The 17547-nt window shown below is 48.0% G+C and overlaps 1 protein-coding gene across 3 annotated transcripts; it reads right to left on the bottom strand.

Annotated features, from left to right (window-relative positions):
- Nucleotides 1-7293: 7293 nt before the first annotated feature.
- tinagl1 (tubulointerstitial nephritis antigen-like 1) lies at nucleotides 7294-17275 on the bottom strand. 3 transcript variants are annotated; one of them, XM_049750844.1, is made up of 12 exons: nucleotides 17111-17275; nucleotides 15019-15326; nucleotides 14127-14193; nucleotides 13359-13451; nucleotides 13149-13263; nucleotides 12792-12918; nucleotides 12561-12711; nucleotides 12226-12415; nucleotides 11933-11978; nucleotides 10729-10852; nucleotides 8957-9002; nucleotides 7294-8877 (listed from the first exon to the last, which is right to left on the bottom strand). In XM_049750844.1, exons 2-12 carry the CDS (start codon nucleotides 15317-15319, stop codon nucleotides 8713-8715), a joined length of 1425 nt encoding a protein of 474 aa, XP_049606801.1. In that variant the 5' UTR covers nucleotides 15320-15326; nucleotides 17111-17275; the 3' UTR covers nucleotides 7294-8712. The 3 variants fall into 3 exon arrangements, with proteins under 3 accessions (XP_049606801.1, XP_049606802.1, XP_049606803.1); XM_049750845.2 differs by having other exon boundaries at nucleotides 17093-17241; XM_049750846.1 differs by lacking the exon at nucleotides 10729-10852.
- Between the last annotated feature and the right edge of the window lie 272 nt (nucleotides 17276-17547).

Here is a 17547-nt window from a genome sequence, read left to right as displayed (position 1 = left end):
GTTGATCAAAGCACAGCAGGGGGTCTTTCACGATGTTGTGTAAACAAAACAACTTTGATTGCTTCCTCTGCAATCAGTTCAAAAGATCTTAGCACTTTGTTTTACTACTTTTGTTAAGACAGGACAGGCGAGGGTAATTATTACAGGTTACATTCCGACATAATCCTACGATAAAGATAACCTGGAAAACCCTAACAACTGCATTCTCTGATTTCCATCGGACCACAAACACACCACAACCGTCATAGTGCCTGTCACTGTTAGCAAAAGCACACAGCGACACACACATAAACTGAATATGTGCCGATGCAATACAATCATATCGACACAATATGAAATCTCAAGATTCTCTGATTCTCCACACATGCACGATTAGCAAGTGGCTGACCAGGCCTTGCGCGAACTGACCAGTGGTTTGGCGATCCTGTTTACAATGCGCTCCGTAATTAATATTGGACAGTCCCACGGCACAGCTAAACGTCTCTCACGGCACACCAGTGTGCCGCGGCACAGTGGTTGGGAAACACTGCTCTAAACTATTGTTTGGCAAATTACATGCGTCTCTCTTTCAGATAACTTTGGCTAAACTATTGTCAAATTACATGCGACTCTCTTTCAGATAACTTTGACACAAATAATGACGACTCTCACGACCCCACACTGACACAAACACCCCTCCCCTTCGCCTTCTCAACAAAACGGGCCCCTTCAACCCACACGTACGGGCTGGTAGCAAAGCTAGCTCAGATGCTGCACCTGTTTTGATTCATAAAAATACATGCCCATACATATCCACATCTAAAAAATGGTGCCAGCAAACCAAAATGGCGACAGTCAAAGATGGCGCCGTCACGACTGGCGCCATCTTGATGCCCCCAACCCCGCCCCAATTCAAAAGGGGGTGATTTATGATACCATAACAAGTCATAAAAAGGTCATAAAATTTTATGACCCCTAACTCATTTGCATATGAATAGACATCAAGGCCTGATACCTTCTTCTATTGTGTGTGAAAGGGCCTTTGTTCGTTCGAGGAAAAGATGGGTAAAGGAAGGCGAGCAGAATTCTGCATTTTTTTCAGATTAGAGAAACAAATCTAAATTTAATACCATTCACCAACTGAATCAAATATCAAGTCAGCTGCCAATTGACCTAAAAGTTATTGATTGTATCTCTAAAGCTTCTGGTTTAATATTAAATTCAAAGAAATGTATGTTATTATCGGTTCAAGACTGTAATGACCATAGTATCGGTAATATATCAGTTCATAAAGAAGCAAGTGTATTGATGAATGACTATGAACATGGCGTACTCGATGTTTTAGATTTTATAATTCTGAATAACACGTTCAAAATAAATTGGGAAAATGTTTTTTTAATAATCCTGTCTCCATTTGGAATTTCATCCCGCATTACATATTTTCTCGGTTTGGTGGGTTAAATTTTATTTTAGGTATACTTGTGACTACAATATAGATAAACCTCCAGTAAAACTTTCAATGTTTTATGAACAAGTTCTTTCAGCGTGGTTCCTTATACAGGATACAGGACTGTCTCAAAAAATTTGAATATTGTGATAAAATTCTTTATTTTCTGTAATGCAATTAAAAAAACAAAAATGTCATACATTCTGGATTCATTACAAATCAACTGAAATATAGCAAGCTTTTTATTATTTTGATATTGCTGATTATGGCATACATCTTAAGAAAACTCAAATATCCTATCTCAAAATTTTAGAATATTTCCTCAGACCAAGTAAGAAAAAACATGTATAACAACAAAACAAAATCAAACATTTGAAAATGTCCATTAATGCACTCAGTACTTGGTTGGGAATCTTTTTGCACGGATTACTGCATCACTGCGGCGTGGCATGGAGGCAATCAGCCTGTGGCATTGCTGAGGTGTTATGGATGCCCAGGATGCTTCAATAGCGGCCTTTAGCTCATTTGCATTGTTGGGTCTGGTGTCTTTCAGCTTCTTCTTCAGAATACCCCATAAATTCTCTACGGGGTTCAGGTCAGGGTAATTGACAGGCCAATCGAGGACAGTTATGCCATGGTCAGTACGCCATTTACTGGTGGTTTTGGCACTGTGGGCAGGTGCCAGATCATGCTGGAAAATGAAATCATGATATCCATAGAGCTTTTCAGCTTTTCTGCTCTAAAATCTCTTCGTACACATCTGCATTTACTCTGGACTTGATGAAACACAGTGGACCAACACCAGCAGCTGACATGGCTCCCCAAACCATCGCTGACTGTGGGAACTTCACACTGGATTTCAAGCAACTTGGATTTTGCTCCTCTCCAGCCTTTCTCCAGACTCTGGTGCCTTGACTTCTAAATGAAATACAAAACTTGCTTTCGTCTGAAAAGAGGACTTTGGATCATAGTGCTTCTTTTCCATAGCCCAAGTCAGACGTTTCTTCCGTTGTCTTGAGTTCAGAAGTGGCTTGACCATGGGAATATGGCTATTGTAGCCTATTTCCCCGACACGTCTGTGAACAGTGGCGTTTGATACCTGGACTCCAGCTTCAGTCCACTGTCTTTGAAGCTCCCTCATGTTCTGGAAGCGACTCTTCTGCACAATGCGATTAAGGCTGTGGTCATCTCTCTTGGTTGTGTAGCATTACCTGCCACATTTCCCCCTTCCAACAGACTTTTTGTGGATGTGCTTTGAAACTGCACTCTGCAAACAGCTTGCTCTTTGAGAAATTTCTTTTTGTGTCTTACCCTCCCCCCTCTGGAATGTCACCTCTCTGGCTAGAAAGGGGCCCAAGCTGGTGTGTGAGGCAGAAAAGTTCTGACTAGACATAGTCGGACTTGCCTCCACACATAGTTTGGGCTCTGGTACAAGCCCTCTCGAGAGGGGCTGGACTCTCTTCCACTGGAGTTGCCCATGGTGAGAGGCGTCGAGCAGGTGTGGGCATACTTATTGCCCCCCGGCTGGGCGCCTGCACATTGGGGTTCACCCCGGTGAACAAGAGGGTAGCCTCCCTCCGCCTTCTGGTGGGGGGACGGGTCCTGACTGTTATTTGTGTCTATGCACCAAACGGCAGCTCAGAGTACCCACCCTTCTTGGGGTCCCTGGAGGAAGTGCTAGAGAGCCACCTTCTGGGGACTACATCGTTCTACTGGGTGACTTCAATGCTCACGTGGGCAATGACAGTGAGATCTGGAAGGGCGGAAGGGCGTGATTGGGAGGAACGGCCCCCCCGATCTGAACCCAAGTGGTGTTCTATTATTGGACTTCTGTGCTCGACACGGATTTTCTATAATGAACACCATGTTCAAACATAAGGGTGTCCATGTGTGCACTTGGCACCAGGACACCCTAGGCCGCAGTTCGATGATCGACTTTGTAGTCATGTCATCGGATTTGCGGCGGTTTTGGACGCTCGGGTGAAGAAGGGGGCGGAGCTGTCAACTGATCACCACTTGGTGGTGGGTTGGCTCCGATGGTGGGGGAAGACCCAAACGCTCTGTGAGGGTCTGCTGGTAACGTCTGGCAGAATCCCCTGTCAGGAAGAGTTTCAACTCCCACCTCCGGCAGAGCTTTTCCCACGTCCCGGGGGTGGTGGGGGACATTGAGTCCGAGTGGACCATGTTCTGCGCCTCCATTGTTGAGGCAGCCGACCGGAGCTATCGCCATAAGGTCGTTGGTGCCTGTCGTGGCCTACAATCCCCGAACCCGCTGGTGGACACCGGTAGTAAGGGATGCCGTCAATCTGAAAAAGGAGTCCTTTAGGGCCGTTTTGGCCTGCGAGACTCCGGAGGCAGCTGACAGAAACCGAGTTTCGCGAGGCCATGGAGAATGACTTCCGGACGGCTTCGAGGAAATTCTGGTCCACCATCCGGCGTCTCAGGAGGGGGAAGCAGTGCACCGTCAACACTGCTTACAGTGGGGATGGCGCGCTGCTGACCTCGACTCGGAACGTCGTGAGTCGGTGGGGAGAATACTTCAAAGACCTCCTCAATTCCACCTACACGCTTTCCATTGTGGAAGCAGGGCCTGGACTCTGACTCTCCAATCTCTGGGGTCGAAGTCACTGAGGTAGTTAAAAAACGACTTGGTGGCAAGGCCCCGGGGGTGGATGAGATCCACCCGGAGTTCTTAAAGGCCTGTTGTGGGGCTGTCATGGCTGACACGCCTCTACAACAATGCGTGGACATCGGGGCCTCTGGATTGGCAGACTGGGGTGGTGGTTCCCCTCTTTAAGAAGGGGGACCGGAGGGTGTGTTCCAATTACAGGGGAATCACACTCCTCAGGCTCCCTGGTAAGGTCTAGTCAGGGGTGCTGGAGCGGAGGGTCCGTCAGGAGGTCGAACCTCGGAATCAGGATGAGCAGTGCGGCTTTTGTCCTGGCCGTGGAACAGTGGACCAGCTCGACACCCTCGGCAGGATCCTCGAGGGGGCATGGGAGTTCGCCCAAACAGTCCACATGTGTTTTGTGGACTTGGAGAATGCGTTCGACCGTGTCCCTCGGGAGGTTCTGTGGAGGGTGCTTCGGGAGTACGGGGTGCCGAACCAACTGATAAGGGCGGTTCGGTCCCTGTATCACCGATGCCAGAGTTTGGTCCGCATTTGCGGCAGTAAGTCGCATTCGTTCCCAGTGAGGGTTGGACTGCGCCAAGGCAGCCCTTTGTCACTGATTTTGTTCATAACTTTTATGGACAGAATTTCTAGGCGCAGCCGAGGCGTTTAGGGGGTCCGGATTGGGGACCTCAGCATTACGTCTCTGCTTTTTGCAGACAACGTGGTGCTGTTGGCTTCATCAGGCCGTGATCTCCAGCTCTCACTGGAGCGGTTCGCAGCCGAGTGTGAAGCGGTCGGGATGAGTGTCAGCATCTCCAAATCCGAGTCCATGGTCCTCGGTCGGAAAAGGGTGGAATGCCCTCTCCGGATCGGGGATGAGATCCTGCCCCAAAGTGGAGGAGTTCAAGTATCTTGGGGTCTTGTTCACGAGTGAGGGCAGAATGGAGCCCGAGATCGACAGGCGGATGAGTGCAGCATCGGCAGTAATGTGGACTCTGTACCGGTCCGTCGTGGTAAAGATAGAGCTGAGCCAAAAGGCAAAGCTCTCAATTTACCAGTCAATCTATGCTCCTACCCTCACCTATGGTCACGAACTATGGGTCCTGACTGAAAGAACGAGATCCAGGATACAAGCGGCCGAAATGAGTTTCCTCCACAGGGTGTCCGGGCTCTCCCTTAGAGATAAGGTGAGAAGCTCGGTCATCCGGGAGAGACTCGGAGTAGAGCCGCTGCTCCTCAACGTTGAGAGGACCCTGATGAGGTGGCTCGGGCATCAGGATGACTCCTGGACGCCTCCCTGGGGAGGTGTTCCGGGCATGTCCCACCAGTAGGAGACCCCAGGGACGACCCTGGACGCGCTGGAGAGACTATGTCTCTCGGCTGGCCTGGGAACACCTTGGGATCCCCCGGGATGAGCTGGATGAAGTGGCTGGGGAGGGGGAAGTCTGGGAGTCCCACCTAAAGCTGCTGCCCCCGCGACCCGACCCCGGATAAGTGGGAGAAGATGGATGGATGGATGGATGTATGGATGGCTTGCCCTCTTGATGGAGGGTGTCAATGATGGTCCTCTGGACAGTAGTCAGATCAGCAGTCTTCCCCATACTTGTGATTTAGTTTACTGAACTGTTTTTGAAGGCTCAGAAAACCCTTGCAGGTGTTTCGAGTTAATTAGACGATTCAAGTGATTCGTTAAATACCCTACTATACTTTTTCATGATATTCTAATATTTTGAGATAGGATATTTGAGTTTGCTTAAGCTGTCTGCCATAATCAGCAATATCAGTTGATTTGCAATGAATCCAGAATGTATGACATTTTTGTTTTTTTAATTGTATTACAGAAAATAAAGAACTTTATCACAATATTCTAATTTTCTGAGACAGTCCTGTATACAAGCACAACTTCTCACCCCACAAATATGTGATTTGGAATAATAGATATTATGCAAAAATAAGTCTTTGTTCTTCTGTAACTGGGTTGACAGATTATTTTAATAAGTCAATTATTTAATGTTAATAGACATCATGTGTCCTACGCTGAATTTTTACATACTTTTAAATTTCTAGCCACAGACAAAGAATATGCCATCTTGTTTGATGCAATTCACACGGGTATAACAATGCTATTTAAAGATATACAACCACATGTACCAGATGCTTCTCTCTCCAGTCCTATGAATACAAATATAGGAAAAAAATTGTCTGGCACACAATAACAATAGGTTATAGAAGTATGTGCATTATTTCAGAAATAATCTTCATCACTTTCGTATGTGGTCTGCTATTGGAACTGTTAGTGATGACTGGAAAAAAGTATGGACGATGGTGAATAAAATATTTTTTTCCTAACGAACAAGGTAAAAGAGGTGTATAAAAGGGACATTAATTTGAACTGTTCTTTCTGTGGAGATACTTGTGTTGTGTTTTTCTTTGTGGGATAACCAAACCGTATATTGAGGAAGAAGAACTTTTACTTTCTTTCAACTCGCTTCATCCATACACTCGACAGCCCGGAACATTCACTCTGTTGTCCTTTTCATTTTCTCCATCTTCAAGCGCCCTCTGCTGTCCGGAGGTAGATGCGACATTCACATAAACAATGATAAGCAGATCTCCATTTGCTCATATCATTACAATACTCACTACTTTCTTTTCTCTCTATGTACTCAAAATGACCACGAGATGGCAGCACAAGCCATGTTTTGTGCTTGAGGAGAGAACTTGAAGCATATGGCCAGTACCATGTTAAATTAAGTTATCCCTCTGTAATGCTAATAAATTCTGAAAAAATAACTGATGATCACTGATTGAATTTTAATACTCGAAAAAAAATATTTTACTATTGTGCAAGTAGGCTTGCTGAGGAGATTTTTACTTGGCAGCATTTTTTGCACAAGTGAAATGTTTTCCTTTGATGCTGTCTGCAAATCTTTGTTAATTTGTGCCAGAGTGAGGTCCGCACCGATTGTCCCGCTTTCCTCATTCGGGCGGGACTGCGTCACACGCCGCTGAGATAGCTCGGCTGCTTTCTGTGCCAGCTGACGTGCAAACAATGAGAGAAATGTAAACAACGCAATCCAACTTTTCCGTACTTGGACTTGATCTGCGGCTGCTACCACCAGATAAGCTTTTATTGCTGAATTATGTGGCGGCACCGGCAATGACTATTTTTACCCAAGAGGAGATTACGGGCAAAATGGAGTGATACAGCAAAGTGGACCAACAAAAACATTACAATATGGAGACAGCAAGGTGATGGAAAGACTTTAATGTGCGGCGCAAGTGGACACTCACTCGCGTTTATTACAAGCAATGCGCACCACATGACCGAGAGACGAACATTGCACAGATACGAGCGGAATAACACTGCGTAGCTTAATTTACTTCTTATAAATAAATGACACACACGAGTGAGTGTGGCGTTCTCACACACACGCATACATACACACACAACAATGTGGAGTGGATGATGGCATTTTTTTTGGGGGGGGGGGTTCACGTCTGGACCACAACATAATGGAGGACGGCGGACACGCCACACTGCACCCTGCCTATCCAATTGCGTACATGCGTTTATCTTTGAAGTTTGAAGGAAGAAGCGACGGTGCGAAAGATCACGAGGCAGGATTACGGCGCTTGAAGAGGAGCGTAATTGAAGACCAGCAAAATAACAGCCGAGGTCACTTTCAAGTGAGAGCTGAAAATCCCTACTTGGGGGAAGTAGACCGCCCGCCCCGCCGCACCCCTCACAATCCGCAACGCAGACATGTTGCACACTTTCAAAATGGCTTGAATACGATCTAGTTTTAAGTTGGCTCACTATTTGGCACGTCAAATAGCTGCTCAATGCTGGTTAAAGGAAGGATAGCTATAAGTGAGCTCACCATTTGGCAGGTCAAATAGTCACCCAGTGTTTCTTCTGGAATGAGAGTTCAAATGGATCATTATTTGGCAGGTGTACCTATCTAACGTCATTGTCTGTTTATTAAGGTGTTTCTATTTATCCATCACTGCTGAGAAACTTGCATTTTTCTTTGCATTTTTCTTTTTGGTTCAACTCAATCAAAGTATAAAAATAAGTCACATGAGTGTTGGATTTGTAAATTATAATAATCAAATACAGTACAACGGGTAGCAAAATAAAATCTTAGAATAACACGGCAACATGAAGATAGCATCTATGCGCCTTAAGACTACTTTGAGCAAACGTGTCATCATAATGACTTGACTCACTGCCTTTTGTTTCATATGTTCTGGCCCAAACAATTTTTTTTTTTTCTGAAGGTGAAACTATGAAAGTCAACCGCCTACAGTTTAGATGCATGGGGCTTGTATTCCAGAGAATGTCTGGGCGTGTCTCTGTGGCTTATTTTGGGGGATTTGTGCCTGTTTGCCCAAAACTGCTCCGCTCCGTTCAAACTGTTTGTCTTTTCATCATCCCCCTTGCCGCCTGCGTTTCTCTTGATCGGAGGAATTGTGGATGCGCGTGCTTCTTCAGACGCTAGTCAAGGCAAGTAAAACCAGCCGAGATGCGGTGGTTGGTTGGTTGGTTGGTTGGTTGGTTGGTTGGTTGGTTGGTTGGTTGGTTGGTTGGTTGGTTGGTTGGTTGGTTGGTTGGTTGGTTGGTTGGTGTGAGGGAGGGTGAAGTTCTGAGGCTCCTGCTGTGTGGGCTCTAAACGTGGCGGCGTCGCTGGTGCTGGTGGTTGTGCATGTCCTCCACGGTGACCCTGCCCCACACACCGATCACAAAGGTCTCGATCTCGCACTCGTTGTCACCGCGGGCGATGCGGAAGTAGCCGTCTTCGCCCCAGTTCTTGCCCCAGGTGTTGGCGGCAATCTTTAAGATCACAAGTTGAGGTCAAGTCATTTCAAGCGGTTGACGATGACAGAAAGTGTGCGGTCTTCCAAAACCTTACCCAGTACTTCTTGGGAGCGCTGTTAGAGTCCCACTCTTGACCCCACCTGAAGAAAGCCGAGAAGACGGTTGGTTATGGTCTTGGGTTTTGACTCGATGTCATGATGGCAAATGAGTTCAGTGGTGACGGAACCGTTTGAAGGCCAAATGCCAAAGAGACAGAAATTAGCTAGCTAGGCGTGCCAACCAGTTGATGGAATTTGAGCAATGCCAACGTTCGTCAGCTCAGCAGGAAGTGCTACTCAACAACATCCTGGAAAAAGGAGTATTTATAGACAACTTTCCAACCTCGATCAGATCTTCTAAAAACATGAAAACTTGCTTTTCCCCTCTCCTGATTTACAGCAGGAAGTAGAGGACAGGTTACGAGGAAGCCCGTGCCGCCTCCACCTCAGAAATACACTCAAGTAAATAAAAAGCCATTCCTCGGCCGGCTGTCTCGTTTGGCAACTTCTGTGCGCTCGGGACCTCTTGGCAAGGCTCCATCAAAATTCCCATTGAGTCTTGCCGTCTTGCACAACAAACGCTTGTCCTCCCATCCTGTTTTTAGCACTCCGGAATTTTCAGTTTCCCCCCTGAGAGACTCCCGGTGGCCGACACCATTTTATCTTCAAAGAGGAGGTAAAGCGGTTCTGGGAAACGGACCGATTGGCACACCTTCGGCTGTCAGTCAGGAGTTCACGGCTGCTGTCATGACAAAGCTCCGAGCAGCATAGAAGTTTTTGGTTGCAAAACCAGTCAGAGCTGATGCAAAGAAATCAGAAGAACATTTTCCCTAATCTCAAATCAAATGTTTAGGTAGAGGGCGGTAGAGGACAAAATGGCAGCACTCCACGCCTGCCTCGGCCCGGCCGTGACCTCCTGACCCCCTGATCCTCTGTCGGCCACGCTCGGGATCAGCAGCCGGCCCGGACAATGGGCCTTTCCACCACAGTGGACTTCAATGCCGCTTCCGCAAACTTTCCCAGGCCACAGGCTTAAAGGGACGCGTAGTGCTATCAAAACACTCGCACGCCTGCCGGCTGGGTGCCCTCGCTGGCCCGGAACGACCCTGGCCGCTCTCGCCGTCACCTTTGAGAGCGGTCACCTCGACCTTCCGTCGTGTTTTGGTGTAAACACGCTAATCGTGCCATGTTTTGAAGGTTCATGGTGTTTGGATGTGACATCCATTCCTCGCCAACGGCCGCTACACAAGCACAGCTGCTTTTTGGGAAGCTGACGTTTTCCCAAAAGGTTTTCCACATCTAGACAAGATTGCCTTTTTTGGTAATGACTTTGGGATTGGCTAGGACGGCCTGATGGCTGGGGGTTCGAGCACCACCTGTTGCTTAGGCTACCTGAAAGTACTTTTTTTTTCAGGCCTAGGGCTGTGTGCACTTTTTCCTCCCACATTTCTTTGGCTGATTAAAAGGAGCCACTCATTTTCCTCATTTGTAAAGCAACGTCTCATTGACATCAGACAGATGAGTGAAGAATTTCAAGAGTTGAAACCTCCCGCACACACATGCATTCCTTGAAAAAAAGAGCCTCAAAGCAGCTGATTGTCTCGAGATAGCGCTTGTGTTTTGTCTCAGATGCGGTGAGGGGAGGGAACAAAAAATAAAAGAGTGGCAGATGTCCGGCCGCCCACCGATGACAGAGCCGCAAGTCAGGTAGGCCAGGTGCGGCAGTCGTCTGCATATTTGCGGTCTGCACACTTGTGGTGAGGGAGGGGGTTGGAGTCTAACCCCTCTCGATGTTTCCGGCGTGTCGCAACAAGATGCGTTTACATACCCGGTGATCCTGACCGAGTGAGTGCCGTGCTTGCGGAAGTGCGGGGGCTTAGTGAAGCTGACGTCCGTGTGTTTGTAGATGCCGCTCTTGTATACAAATAAGTCCTCGTGGACCTCCATGATGGCTGCCGGGCATCAAAAACACAACGTCAAACGCAGCACACAATTAGCAACACAAGATGAAGCACCGCAACAGGCTGTTTCCTGACTTTTCATACACGGGCAAATTTTCCCAGTTTGACTCCGGGGCCGCAAATCAGCTAACAATAGGCAAGTGGACACACGTGCACCAGCCTTGTTTTAGGAATTCAAAGGAAACTTGTCATGAAGCCAACGTGTCTTCCTGGCCAATGAGATGAGAAGTAAAACACGCACATGTGTACATGGCCTATTCCAGTGAAACTTGACAGCGGCCAGACGGGCACCAGACTGTGAGGCGGGCGCAGTTACGGAAGCTGACCGGGGTCAAAGCCGGACAATCAAACTCTCTAGCGGCAGGTCAGGCACCATGACATCATGCACCCACCCAAAAAAAGTGCACATTTACTTTGTGTCATTTTGAAACTACAAAATGGCAAGCAACATTTAGATGTCATGCCGCACGCAAATGGACGAAGAAGCTGCCAACACAAGTGAAGAATTTTTCTTTTCAAATGAATACATTGTCGGCGGCTCGTTTGCGCACTGGGTAGCACACTGGGTAGCACACTGGGTAGCACGTCCGCCTCACAGTTAGGAGGGTGCGTGTTCGATTCCACCTCCGGCCCTCCCTGTGTGGAGTTTGCATGTTCTCCCCGGGCCTGCGTGGGTTTTCTCCGGGCACTCCGGTTTCCTCCCACATTCCAAAAACATTCTTGGTAGGCCGATTGAAGACTCCAAATTGTCCCTAGGTGTGAGTGTGAGTGCGATTGGTTGTCTGTCTCTGTGTGCCCTGCGATTGGCTGGCAACCAGTTCAGGGTGTCCCCCGCCTACTGCCCGATGACGGCTGGGATAGGCTCCAGCACGCCCGTGACCCCCGTGGGGACTAAGCGGTTCAGAAAATGGATGGATGGATGAATACATTGTTACTGTGCCTGTGTTGGCTGTCTCATTTTGTTTTCTATAAAGAACACTTGAGCCTAACGCTACTGCAGCTGACTGTATTTTCTTTTGAAACATTTCCTAATGGACACAAAGTGAAATAAATGAAAATGCGTGACCTCACCTTGCACGGGGCCATTATCCATAATCTCCTTCATAATCTCCTTTTCCTGCAAGAGACAACATAAATGGAGAGATAGCGTTACATTCCTCAAGGGCGCTAAAAAGTCGAAAAACAAGATTGATCCCTGCCCCCCCCCAGGTCCTTAATGCCTGACTTATTGACTTCACAGGCGGGCTCGGATGACTGAAGGAGGCATTGGCTATCGTTTAGTTCGATGCAAGCCGACATAAGGTGATGCTTTGCCCAAATAAGGAAGGCTCCGCATGATTAGGCGGACGCTGCGCTACACTTACGTTGGCCGAGAGCCTGTAGGGCGGCGTGGACTGGTAGATGTCGTTGTGCAGGTAGTTGTGCGCGTTGGGGCAGCGCTGTGTGGCCTGCCTCTTTCCTCGGCCCACTGAGCGGCTCTGCATCATGCAGCGGGCCGCTTCAGTCGCCGTGGGTCGCGGGGCGCTGTACGGGTAGCAGTCTTCCGTCACCACCCTCAACAAAACCAAAATCAAATCACAGTTAGCGTAGTGTTCCTTAGCATTGGGGCCGGATGTGACCAGATCGCTTAAAAAAAAAAAACTATGGAGGCTCTATGATTGGCCAGTCTGTAGTTTGAGGGGCGTGGCTCAGTCCTCACCCTCTGCGCCGGAGATACCACCATGCTCCGTCGACGCGGCCCCCGGCGCAGCCGGCCTGGTTCTTAGTGTCGCAGGAAATGAGGTTCTGCGGGGACAGCTGAGCGGTCATGTGACCCATGGACTGGATGGAGATTCGATCCGATGCTACAGCTAAACAAAAACAGGAGAAAATCTTTGAAAGTTTCCCTTCTGACGAGAGCCAAGCAAACTTGCGTGCACTTGCAGCCTACCCGCTGTCGAGAAGGCCCAGGAGGCGGCGCAGTTGCCCTGGTCCAGAGGTTCGTGGATCTTGCCTGGCCACTTGTCAGCCGAGTTGAAACTGGAGGGCAAGGCTTCGCCCTGAGGATCCATGTTCATCTAAGACACGGAACAACAAATTCCACAAATGGCGGCGACACAGGTGCCGGTAGCAACACGTCGACAGTGACAAGGGCGCAAAGAGGAATGCTGGGGACGGGCGCGTTGGAGCGTTTGGCTCAGGGTCTTATGTAACGTGCAGACAACAGGCCACAGCCACATACCGACCCGATTAGCGCCTTTTGATCTCCAGACAAAAGAAGACCCTGTGACTCAAGATGGCCGCTTACCTGGATTTCGTTCATGTTCAAGATGCTTTTGGAGGGTCTCTGCGTGCCCAGTCTGTAGCGGATACCCTCGTCCAATGTCATGCCGTGCAACTGGCTGTAGTTAGCAGCCCTCCACCTGGTTAGAACCACCCCACCCCAAGATTGACACAAAAACTGACAGAACGACGAGCTCGTCCGAGGAGGTAAAAAAGTGTGTGTGTCTTGCCTTACCCATAATTCCCTCTGTTGATAGCCTGGATCATGTTGCTGTCCATTAAGCAGGCGTTCTGTTCACACTCCCACCGTCCCGTCGTGCCGCATGTGCTAAAAAATAAATAAAAAATGAATGAATGAATGAATGAATAAAGTTAGCACCTTCATTAATTTCATTATTTCAATTATTGCCTGAAAATTTCAAAGACATGGAAGGAGGCACTTGCAGGGTGTCAAGTAATTCGACAGGTTAGTGTTCAAAGGGTGCAATCCTAACTGCCACAACATCAATTCAACCATTTCTGTGCACTCTTGTTGCCAGGGCAGGATCGTAAATAGCCCAAAGAAATGGAAACAAGTTGTTCAAATGAATCTAAATCAACGCAGGAAGACTCCGATAAGCTCCACAGAGGAGGGAGCGGAACAGCGGAAGATGAGTCAGGCGGGACCGGAGGGGAGGATGCGCCTTCAGGAAATGATCGGAGAGTGAGCGAGTGGGAGTTGTGCATTCTTGGAGAGCACAAAGACCAACGAACAAGGTGGGTTTGTTGCTTGAGAACATATGTGATGTTTTGCAGCTATTTTTAGCAGCCGGTGTGCGTGCTCGCATGCGTGTCTGCTGGGCTGCCATTATCTATCACTTCCATTCTTACTTTTCGGGACGTTTCCTATCATAACTCCCCAAGACACTTTGGAACAGCTGTGAGTTTGTGAGCAGATATGTAATGCTTGTGTTGAAATAAGTGAAGGACTATTTGTTTTGTTTTGTTCTGTTTTTGAACATACCACAAGTTGCAGTTGTCCTTGTATGTTTGTCCTGAGAGGAACTTGATCCCGTTTCGTTCACAGGAGCCTAAAAGGAGACAAACAATTCACAGGTGAACTCTCAAGAATGCCTCAAAATGGCCGCCGTGCGCGATGTGTTGATATTGCGCTTAAGGGGCGCTGAGCTCCGCTAATCCAGCGAAAAGGAAGAAATGGGAGCGCTGTGGCAAAGTGTAGACGACGGAGGAGCGCGAGTAACTCTTCAAAGCTCGCTTTCAAAGAATTCCTCAAAATCTCCCATCGGAATGTGTGTGACATTCTTTCGTGCATGGGGAATGTTGCCGATTAAGTGCAATTTCCCTCGCGGGCTGGCGGAGAATTTCCGAGGTGCTCAGCTTTCCTCGTCAGGTGCGGCGAGGGAATTGCGCAGCGAGGCCCCCCTCTGAGGGAGGCCACAATTCCACCCAGGCAAGTGAGTGCAGCCGCTTATGTCATTACACAGTCAGAGTCTCTCGGATGCTGATTGAGATTCCGGGAATTTTCCAGACACGAGAACATGATGGAACGAAAACGGAAAGAGCCTTTCTTACAGCTCCTGTCCTGCAACCCCCGTGGCCCATCTGAGCCCCCCCCCCCCCTACATAGTCAACATTCTTTGTCCCGACCTCCCACCTTCCACCTTCCCTTCATAAGAGGCCTTCTGTTCTCAGGTGGACTTCTGCTGTTGAGGGCACATTTCCACGGCTTGCCTTTAAGAAAGCTTGGAGGAAGGCCTACATTAAAAAAAGTCAGCCACAAATATTTGGAGGGTCCGAGCAAACAACAGCATGTTGGACGTTTCAGGCAGGTGGAGATGAAAAATCTGCGATTTATACCCCCCCCAGCTCCCCCCATCCTCATACACGATACATACCAATGAAGGGGGGGTCCACGCCCAGACAGTGCCCCCAGAAGTCAGGGCAACAGTCAGACACGGTGCGGTTACAGAAGAGGTCACAGTAGCAGATGGTGTCTAAGTAGGGCACGGTGCACAGGTCGTCCCGTCCCGGGCAGCAGCCGCCTCGCCGCTGGCAGTACGAGCCCAGCGGGTCGCGGATACCACCCATGTGTAGCGAAGCAGAAAGCTCCCTCTTGGACCTCCTCCACTGGCTTCGCGCCGCATTTCCCTCCGCCTCCACCAGGAGCAATGCGGCAAGTACGAGGAAGAGCTTCATGACGAGTCTGCGGGGGGGAGATGGAATTAAATCAAACTGCCAAGACAAACAAGCGGCTAACTGCGATGCTCCATTTAGCGGGAAGTGATGGAAAAGTTCTCCAAATGAAGAGTGATGCATGATGGGGGAGGTCACGGAGAAGGGCTGCTTCCCAGGCATGCACAGAGGCATTTCCCACATTTTTGTGCCTCGTAAATGCCCTTATTTAGCATATTTTGTGTTGCACTTGGATTCAAGCGTTGCTTACTTTACGAGTGCAGCATTTCAAAAGCAAGTATTTTTAGCTACATGCTAACAAAGGATGCAAAATGCCTTGGGAGAGCTAATAACACGCGCAAGCATGCAATCTAACAGGCATACCTTCTTTGTCCTCTATGTAGAGCCACATGAGCATCATGTCTATTATATCGCCCCCTGGTGGCCAAGAGGAGCATACCTATAACTTTCGAGTATCGCTGGACTGCAGTATTGTGGTGTGTATGTTTTGACCTAGACTGGACATAAGTCGATCACCCACCTCAACATGTCTGCCATTAAAGTGGTTGAACCGTGCACATTTAGCTATGTGTTCATTTCCCGTGTACAGTTAGTTCCCATGCCAAGCCCCTCCCCCTTCCCCTCCACTCTCAATTATGTATCATTGTGTGAAGCGCTTGGCATGCTGCTTACTTAAAGAGCATCATTAATTATCCTATCTGATCATAGGACACAATGAGAGTCCCCCCTCCGTCCAAATGAAGTGAAGCTTCGGAAGAGATCTTTGCTGCGCTGTTTTCTGCATGACTGTGCCTTTTGTTGTATGCACACATACACACACACACACACACACACACACGTATGGCATTATGGGATGGGCAGGGCCACTCTTTCTTTACACAAATGTTTTGTTGCAGCAGCGGCGGTGGCAATAACAGCTTACATTGCCATGGTGGGGAAAACAAATATTGGAAACTCAGATCAAATATGATGAAAGACGAAAAATGGAATAGTGCAGTTTGGCCTTTTGTTATTCATCCATGAAGAATTGTAATGCCGCCGAGCAGCGCTTCTCCATTTGGCACCAGTGAGAACGTCGTTTTCATTAAGTATTTGCGTGGCTATGACGGACGCAGCGATTGTCTTTTGGAGCAGGTTGTCATGCTTCCATGTGACCTCTGACCCCAATGCATGGACTTTGAGTCACACTTTACATTACACACGATGAGTCAGACATTCTTCATGTGTATTGTTTCAAATCGATGCCATTCAGCTGAACATTTGCTCAGGTGTGGAAGGTGAAATTTATATTGTAAAGTGCAAAGAGCAGAAAAACAAGTTCAAAGCAGACTCGAAATTAAAGTGTGCTTTTTGCACACATTAAAAATGCAATGACTGCAGTTAGTTTAGTGTAACTAGTTCTGGTCAACTGGTCCCAACCACAATTTATATTGTGAAGTACAAAGAGCAGGCAAACAAGTTCAAAGCAGACTCGAAATTAAAGTGTGCTTTTTGCACACATTAAAAATACAATGACTGCAGTTAGTTTAGTGTAACTAGTTCTGGTCAACTGGTCCCAACCGTTGAAGGACAAAAATGTGTAAAATAAAAAATTATAAAGCACTTGATCCACAACCTAGCCTTAACAAACAAGCTTTTTGATGAGGTTGTGGAAGAGGTCATCTCAGGCTTTTGAAATAATCGTCTCTAAAGCCCCAGAACTAAACCATGATCATCAAACAGAGTCAGCCAAAAGTTATGAGCGCAACATAGTACAAAGAAAGAAGAATCTCCAACCTGTGTTTGTCACTTTACCTTCTGGCAAAAGTCCAACTTCTTTCTGAATAATCCACCAGTATCAAGAAATCCGTCTTGCTGTGCGTGTGTGTCTCAGAGGATGTGTGGAGCTGCACTTGAGTCTTCTGTATATACAGTCAGGCAGGCAGGCTGCGTGGATGACCACGCCCCCGTGACCCCCCCTTGTGCGCGGCCCTGCTTGGCTGCCTGCCGAATCAGTCGCCTCGGCCGTGCACTTTCCCCTTTTCTCTGCTTCCCTATCAGCTGTCCTTAACCAAGACTGAACGCCATTTGTTTGGAATTCACTCAGCTGGAAAACAGCAGCAGCGTTCCCTCTGATGGTCTCACTGGAAAGGTCAAATGGTAAAGTGGACAACTTTCAAGAGAGTGGCGTGGGAGAAACAGCACTGCCTGGCGGCCCAAAATTCTCGAGCTTGAGTTATATCATCTAATTC

Source organism: Syngnathus scovelli, chromosome 19 (assembly GCF_024217435.2).
Source record: "Syngnathus scovelli strain Florida chromosome 19, RoL_Ssco_1.2, whole genome shotgun sequence".
NCBI classification, from domain to species: Eukaryota; Metazoa; Chordata; class Actinopteri; order Syngnathiformes; family Syngnathidae; genus Syngnathus; species Syngnathus scovelli.
This window is presented reverse-complemented; position numbering and strand designations above follow the sequence as displayed.